Below are 8918 nucleotides of genomic sequence, written 5' to 3'. Positions count from 1 at the left end.
ATAACATCTTCATATACACCATACAGGCTACTGATTAACAGTAGACACTGATTAACAGTAGGCAAATGCCCATTGAACAGATGTATTCATTATCCTATCTTAAGAAAACGAATGTAACACTCTCATCTGGGGATTTACATGGCAAATCAAATGAAGAACTACAAATCCCTGATGACAGGGAGATGACGTATGACTGCTCTGATGAATCAACCCCTATTTCATTAATTTTCTCTATATAACGACGTCGATCATTGATTGGCAACGACACAATATAATAATAGTTTGCCTAACTGGCCATCGGATTTGGGCTCCTAATATCTAAAAAGCACTACGGTTTTCTTATTTTATCGGATTAAAGTAGCAAAGACCAGAAATTTCCATTGACCGCATCAAGGACCCCAATTGAAATAAGCCAGTGGCTTTCTTGGGTTTTTATCCTGTTAGTTGACCTTGTATGTAATATGTACTTTCATGTACCTACTTCTGCAAATCTTCTAATAAAGTTTTCAATCAATCAATCAAACCGCCAGTCAAACTTCTCCATTTCTATCACCCAAAAAGGGGCGTGGACATGACGGGAGAGCAAAGTACCCGGATGCGTTTGAATTGCATAGAGAGTTTGAATTTTGTCAGCTGTAAAGCGGATGTGTTTCCGAGAACATGTAAATGCAATTGCGTACCACATTATTGCATTACAATTTGAATATTGACTCAAATAACGCAGGCAAAAGTGGCAAATGAATATGCTATTTTGGGATTGCATAGTCATTTGCACATTAGAATGAACTTTTGAATTTTGTCAGCTACAAAGCAGCGCATGACTTTGAAAATGAAATGTTAAATGGCTTTGCATTATAATTTTAATATTGACAGCGAATGTGCACATCAGGTACATGAAAATGAAAATCATTAGAATTGCATTTGAATTTGAATATTGTCTGAAAGAATGCATGCAAAAGTGGAACGATAATAGGGAGAAGGTTTTTCCTTCTATCAGTGGCCCGGGGCCCGAGCTAGAGTACTCTTCCTGCAACGAATAGTGGACTGCTGATTCACATGCTTAGTATTCAAATGTATTGATTGTAAGTCGCTTTGGAATAAGGCGTCTGCTAAATGCCAAAAATGTAAATGTAAATGGAACATGCAATTGCAATCTCATATTGCATTAGCATTTGAATTAAGTCTACTATATGCTTCCATAGACTATAGCTCTAACTTCACATGCTTTTCATCACACATCACAGTTTGCATATGGCCTAAGACATTGCTATATTATTATTGTAGGCCATAGTACTTCAAAACAATATTTTTACAATTACACAAGTCAATGAAAGTGGTCAATATTTGATTGTAGACAATAGAAAAACCACTGCTCGAGATTACAATAAAAATCAGTGCAAAAATATTCCCATCCTCATTGACAGTGCTCTGGATATCAGTGGCCTACACATATTCATTGCCTCAGACATTATATCGGAATCCTATTGTTCCTTTAATCCTTCAATGTAGCACAAGTGGATGAAATATCTTTTGTGTTAACAGAGTTGAGACAATGATGGTCTGTGAAGCTCAAAGTAAAAAAATAATGGATTAAGGGAATGTTATATGTGGTCATAAAGATGGACTTGTCTGTTCAAGCTGTGGTACAGTTGTGAGGTGCTGTAATAGACAAGGTTACTTGGGGAAGCTGTAGAATTATCACTGTTGCTTTTTATTTAATCGGCACCAATCAAAATCATTCACGTTCATGGTTGAACCTATTCACATGTATTTTATATTATGCTATTATCATTATTTATATGTAGTGTGCAGTAGAATGAGGACCATTGGATCAGTTAATTTTATTTTTTCGTTGAAAAAAATGCTCTAATGCATATATATCTAACTAGAGCAATAGGTAGAAAGGTAAGCAATGACAAAGCAGACAATAATATCAGGGCGACATCAACAGAGTGGTATGAGTACCAAGGCATTTTGTAGGATTCTGTGCGCAGGTGAGCCGCACCTTTGTGTCTCATGACAAACTCAATCCAGAAGAGGGCGCTGTCTAGTGGTTTCATTGGCTGGTCCCTGTGTAGCTCAGAGAGCCTCTGCATGTTCAGTGTGTAGGACGGCTCATGTAGTACTTCCTGTAAGGCCTCAAGGAAGTTATTGTTCTTGTCTACTGTGGCCATGGTTAGCATCTTTGCTCCTCCTCTCTCTTTCAGACGAAGGAGGTTGTCATGTTGGTCAAAAAACAGAGGAAGGCCCACAATAGGGACTCCATGGTAAATAGCCTCTTGAACTCCATTTGTTCCTCCATGAGCTACAAACAGCCTCATCTTGGGATGTCCTAATAGATCATTCTGTGGCATCCAGTCAACTATTAAGGTGTTGTTGCCAAGAGTAGCAGGCCTGTCTCCCTTGTGCCTCCAGATGACCTTCTGAGGCAGTTGGGCAAAAACGGCAGCAATCTTATTTGTTACGTCATTTGGAAGTGCAGTGACAAAAGTCCCCAAAGACATGATAATGACTCCATGATCTCCTGAACTCTGAACAAAGTCCTCTAGATCTTGGGGAAGAGGCTTGGCAGGTTTGCATTGGAACCCTCCCATGTAGATAACATTGGGCATCGTGGGGCGAGGGAACTCAAACACAAAGTCAACTCTCATGAGCCAAAGGTCAGCCCCCTGTAATAATTCATTGTAATCGACTCCTGGTTGAAAATACTCTTCACAAACAGCCTGGTATTGTGGCCTGATTAAGAACCTGTCCTGAGCTCTAATAAGCAAAAAGATGAGCTTGTTCTTTACTCTCTCTATGAATGTCATTTTGTCTGATAATCCTGATCCAGTCATTGGGATGTAAGATAAGGGGGAAGGTGCAATGGCTAAATGTCCCTCTCCACTGGTAACCCAACGCACATTATAGATTAGAGGTAACTGAAGATAGTGAGCCAGCAAAATACCAGCTCCCCACGCGGGGTCAGTGAGCACCAGGTCATACTGACTCTCCTTCAGACTGTTCATCAAATCTTTGTCTTCAAACATAGTAATTGCCATATCACACATCAGTCCATGTACTTTAGACATTATAGTGAACATCTCTACTTGCATGTTTACAAAGTTTAACATTGAGACCGTCCCTCTTTCTATATCAATGACATTCTTTATGATTGGCTTTAAAAATTCTTCGTTAACACCATCTACAGCAGGCACAGTAACAGAACTGTAATATGTAGAGTCCTCTTTAATGTACCAGCTTTTGCTGGTTCGTACCACGGTAACTGTGTGTCCCTGAGAGTGAAGAGCCTTGACTAGAATGTCCATGTTCACCCAATGACTTCCCTCCAGAGGAACGACCAGAATCTTCCCACCATGGCAAACAGATTCAGACACAATCAGCAAAAATATGAGGAGACATGAGGTTATGCTTCCGAGGAGGTGAATCATCATGTACTCTGAAATGTTGAAAAAGTATGTGACCTAATAGCCATTTAGTCATAAGCTTGCATTTAGATGTAAATCACACTACTAGATAGAATATTCTGCTTTTACAAAATGTTAAGCTGCTTTCAAATGAAACAGAATTTCCTGCTCTTGGTATGCTTTTATTACAATTAGTTTGTTTTCTGATGTGCTATTGTGATTAATTTTGCTCTGGGTATCAGTAGCCTATCCATATTCGTTACCTCAGACATGTTATCAGAATCACACTGTTCCTTCAATGTAACATAAATCAATGAAAATGCATTAGCAGAGTTTGAGGTAACGATGCTTGATGGTTATCTTAAACTTCAGCGAGGCTGAAAGTTAAAAAGTTACCAATAAATGTAATACATTCAATGTCATGCCTGCTCATGAAGATTATCTTTATATCTAGGCCTAATCTAAGTTTTGCAGTCTTGTAAAAGGCGAGGATACTTACAGATGGATTTGCAATTGCTGTCAAAGGAAGCCCTGTGGATACAAAGTATTGCAATGTGCAATGTTTGTCTTTTTCTCTCTCAGTAAAGGTCAAAGTACTGCTTCGGTGAGCACATCAACATTTTGTAAATCATTAGCTATGGTTACTGTATTTTTGAAACTCAGTAAAGGTCTATTAGTTATAAACTTGACATATCTTGCTCTTTTGATAAGATAGAACACTTGTTATTTATCTTAATTTTCTCCCAGGACAGTAGGCTATTTTAAATGAAAATATTATGCATACCGGTATATAGTCAGTGTCCAATGTGCTCTCATTCTTTATAGTCAACAGGCTAATGAGCTTGTATTTCTAGCACTTAAAGTGATACTTCATGAAAGTTTATAGCATTAGGAAGATGGCTGAGTGGGTCAATATCCACCCCAAAACTAGCAACTATCCACTGCAGATGTAACCAGTGGGGTTAATTGGTAAATCACGCCCACTTGGCATATTCTCTATAAATAGCTTACCTGTGACAAGTGCCTGTGTCTTGCTCCCCTCCTCCTCCGTTACCAGCTGTGGCCACTCCTACTGATTACGCACGGCTACACTCTGACTTTAATGCAGCGACTCCCTTAGTTTCCCAGTCGGTAGTGTGCACATGGTTTAGTAGGCTAATGTTTGTTTGGTATATGGTCATGGAGTGGTCCCTATGTAGCCTAACTCGTGATATACATCCATGCATTTCAGATATCCCCGCTATTGAGCTGTCTACTCCTGTGAGGGAGTTCATTATTGTTCCCTGGCTCAAGGCACGTTTAGAGCCGTCTGGTTGCGGGCATTGATAGGCTACAGCCAGGGGCGGACTGGGATCAAAAAACAGCCATGGCATTTGCGACACAACAACCCTATTTCCAAACCCAACACGCAACACGGATTGTTAACATATAAAGCTTGAGATAACCAGACTGACTAGAATCCAATGTAGACATTTGGAACACATAACACACGCAACTGACACACACTACAATCACTGATGAATTCAGAGTGCCGACAACAATCCACAGTGACTGACTTAACCTTAACGGTGGCATCTGTCTTAGCCAAAAGGACCTTGAGGTCCAGTTAAGCCTAATAGCTTACGTTAATATAGACTCGGTGTAGCTAAATGAAGCTGCTCTGACACGGAATACAATAACGTTAGCAAAAAAAAGCTACAGTTACATGAACCATCACATGTATGAGCCTAAACAATACACCAGCCACAGTGCATATTACATTTAGCTTCACCAAAGCAGAAAAAGAGCACTGCACAGCCACAGTGTAATAAACGTGTCTTACCTTCATGTAGTTAGCAGACTACTAAGTAGTTTGTTTTTCTCTACAACCCTGTCAATCATTCTCTCCCTCGTCGTCTCCCTCTACCACAAGTTCAATGTTAGTCCTAGTGCTAGTTGAGGAGTGTTGCTGGGACCTGCTTGCTTCGCAAACAGATTTCGTTCTTATATTCTATTCTTCTTCTTCTACTCGAGTTATCTAGCTTTGCGTAGCAACGAGTTGATCATGAGAAAATTCGTGCCCTGGGCATACTGGCCCGGGCCGATATAAAATGTTTTGGGCCGCGGTCTGCTGAAATAAGTTATTTTCAATGAAAATCACCAGAGACAAAATTACAAATATGTTATTCATTTATTTTTTATATAATACATTCTGAGCGGCCCAGAGTCTCGCGGCCCTCCTGGCATTTGCCAGGCTTGCCCGATGGCCAGTCCGCCACTGGCTACAGCCAAGGTAATGTGTTCTAAACACACAAACAAATATTGACGACCTGTAAAGTGACCTGTTCTTTGTAAATATCCGTAACAATGTATTATGTTTGATGTCTAATTGGCTGCTGTCTAATGTCTGTATTATTGAATGTCTTTCTTTTCAGAACAGAACTACAGCTTATAGTCATCGTCACTGCTGCTTTGCTTGGTTAGGATTTTTAGTACAGTAGGCTATTATTGTGTGCCCTATACTGGGTTGTAATACCCCTTTATCTCCAGTTCCCCTAGATACCAAGTGGCTGTCGCTCCCAGGGGTTGGGTCTCATACTACCTTGCTAGCGCCATTTATACTGTGGGTGTTATTCTCTTTTTAAAAGATGTGTTTGTAATAAAGTGCTCTTTTGTATACTTTTCTAAAAACGGGTCTGACTATTCTGTGGCCTGTACCTGCAAGAAGGGAATCCCTGTTCATGATAATCAGCCCGTCAGACTTACCTGGTTCATACTAGACTCTTTAGGTGAAAGTCCTAAGGTGGCGTTGTCATCTCATTTTAGGCCCCCAGTTGGCGGGGTTACACAGGCATGGCAGAGGGGTTTGGCACTATTTTAAAGCTTATCTACATAATGGAACTTTAACAAACAGTGTTTGACAAAGCAGAGGCCCTAGCAACAACCTGGGGGGCAGTAGTGTGATGTGTGAGGTGAATGTGCCTTACTATTACAGCACCATGGTCACCTGTAAAGAGGTATACTATATCTGAGTGGTATAGTTTATGTAGATATCAGGGGAGGCTGGTGGAGGCAGAAATCAGAAGACAGAACCTCTTCCTTGTAATGAATGGAATAAGGAATTAAATCAAACACGTGCGTTGACAATTACACTTCTTTCTGGAGGAGCACCCATCTTTGTGTATCACCCCAACCTAGTTTAATTAGAATAATGTTAGAGGAAACAGTTGCAAAGCTGTTGCAATTTCTACATACTCTACTCTTTATTTCCCCCACTGCTCAAAACACACACCTTTGCTGCTTCATGTTTCAATCCACCGACACCCCACTTCCTGTCACAGGAAACACCAACTTAACATTTCCTGCCAGATCTCATTTTTCTTCAACCTTTTAGTTGTTTCCCATAATGTTACACAAATACTATTACTCACTATTACCATTAGTTAGTTACTTCTTACTTACCTAACACAAACACAAACTTGAAATATTATGTATAATTTCAGCACATGCTGTACTTTGAGTTTGGTTAAATTATGCAATAGCTATATTTAAGGACCAATATTAAAGGAAGGGACAAAAAACACATTAAATTAGGTCAAACCTAAAACCTAAATAAATGCAACATGCTACCAAGAGTAACAAAAAATGATGAGTGCGAACTCCTGAAACCATGGCTACTATCTGGAACTCATGCGTCTTTTGAAAAAGATGAAGAGTTAGCAACACAAATAGAGACCTCCATATTTTGGAGTACATCAAATCTGCACAGAATAACATGATTGAAATTCAATCATTGAATCAGTCAGTAAAGTAGAATACAGTTGGAGGCAGGTCGTTTTCTTATCTAGCACCACCACTAGCCTGCCTGCCCCAGTGAGACGGTCAGAGACAGTTAACATTTTAAAGTCCAACCTCAAGACCTTTTTAGTTCTGCATACGGTTGCCCGTAGCAACTCTCCCACCCCCCATTACTATTGTCATTATTTCATTGTGTTTATTCCACATTATATGTATTGTGTTTTTATATATTTGTATTATATTGACATATTTTGTAAAGTGTGGTGACACCTGTGTCCTGTTTTGATTTGATTTGATTTAAAGTAATCTGAAATTACATGAAATTGGCGATCAATACAGCATGGTTTGTTTCAGTTGAAATTGATGGATCGACAAAATCTGTGTCCTTTAACTCATTTAGACACAATGAAAAAAAATGTCTAAATGAGTTAAAGGAGGTCTGGGGTTTGATGTGGGCTATGATAAATGAGGAGCCGCAATATCAGAGTATGTTTTGGACAAGTTGGGCGATTATAACTGTATTAAAAAGCTCAAACCTATGATGGAGCCTAGGTGATGGCATCAGACCGTGATGGAGTCCAGGCTAGTATAATAATAATAATAATAATAATAATAATAACAATAATAATAATAATACATTATGAATGAATGAATGAATGAATGAATGGACTTAGACTTATATAGAGCTTTTCTAGACACTCAAAGACACTTTACAAACTGAAAAGGTTGAGTAGTAATAATAAAAAGAAACAAAAATAAATAAAAGAAAGTATAGGAGCCTAATTAAGGTAGTGCTGGGGACACATGGGAAGGGGAGGGGGAGAGGGTTAACTGGTGAAGGCAAGCTTGAAGAGGTGAGTTTTGAGGGCCTGTTTAAATGTTGGCAGGGTGTTGGCCTCTCTGATGTTGTTGGGGAGGGCATTCCAGAGGACAGGACTGCGGCTGAAAAGGATATACTGTAATAGTGTGTGTCTGAAGCTACAGTACATGTACCTGTTTTTATGCCAAGTGACAAGTTCAACTTGTTGCTCTTAGTCTGCAAAATTCTTTCCTGAGAGTAAAACATTTTTCAAACAGTCGAGGGACTTGCTTCAGTTTGGAACAAATCTACTAAGCGTAACCATGACCATCTAGATGAGGTAGTGAAACAACATATCACTGGCTGGATAGGGGAGTTTGGATAGAGCTAGAGGTCAGTTTTTTAAATCAGAGATACAGCTAAGATGGCATACTCTAAGAAGAGGCGTGTAGTATGCTTCCAGTCATGCCCTTTAGTATTACCAGTTGTATAGGAGTTTTCCGGAGACAAGAGGTTTGCTATTCTTCTATTCAAAGTCAAAGGAGTACAATTGTTGACGCACGCACGCACGCACTCACACAGACACACGCACAAACACACACACACACACACACACACACACACACACACACACACACACACACACACACACACACACACACTAGGGTGAATTACATTTATTGGAATACATTACTTTAATGTGAACAGGTGTCTACAGTATATATGGAGATGGCTTCCATTTAGCAGATGTATGGTACAAAAGTTACATTCATTTTTATTTTATCGGATAAAAGGTACAGTAAAGTAGAGATTATGGTCTTGTGTACTGTATATAAACATATGAAGAATAATGATGGTTCTAGTCCCACGCTCAGAGTGAGTGTCTCTGCACTTAGTGTTGTCTCTCTGGGGGGGTGTGGTCAGTGCACTTCCTC

The 8918-nt window shown here is 39.6% G+C and overlaps 1 protein-coding gene across 4 annotated transcripts; it reads right to left on the bottom strand.

The window, feature by feature from the left end:
- Positions 1-1690: 1690 nt before the first annotated feature.
- Positions 1691-4220, bottom strand: LOC308164814 (UDP-glucuronosyltransferase 2C1-like). Of its 4 annotated transcripts, XM_080538855.1 has the most exons (3): positions 4192-4220; positions 3907-3938; positions 1691-3439 (listed from the first exon to the last, which is right to left on the bottom strand). In XM_080538855.1, exon 3 carries the CDS (start codon positions 3432-3434, stop codon positions 1842-1844), a length of 1593 nt encoding a protein of 530 aa, XP_080394981.1. In that variant the 5' UTR covers positions 3435-3439; positions 3907-3938; positions 4192-4220; the 3' UTR covers positions 1691-1841. The 4 variants fall into 4 exon arrangements, with proteins under 4 accessions (XP_080394981.1, XP_080394980.1, XP_080394982.1 ...); XM_080538854.1 differs by lacking the exon at positions 4192-4220 and having other exon boundaries at positions 3907-4085; XM_080538856.1 differs by lacking the exon at positions 4192-4220 and having other exon boundaries at positions 1691-3464; positions 3907-3924.
- Positions 4221-8918: the final 4698 nt, after the last annotated feature.

This window comes from Nansenia antarctica, assembly GCF_963989245.1.
Source record: "Nansenia antarctica genome assembly, chromosome: 9".
NCBI lineage: Eukaryota > Metazoa > Chordata > Actinopteri > Argentiniformes > Microstomatidae > Nansenia > Nansenia antarctica.
The sequence above is the reverse complement of the archived record's forward strand: the minus strand, read 5'-3'. Positions and strand labels throughout refer to the sequence as shown.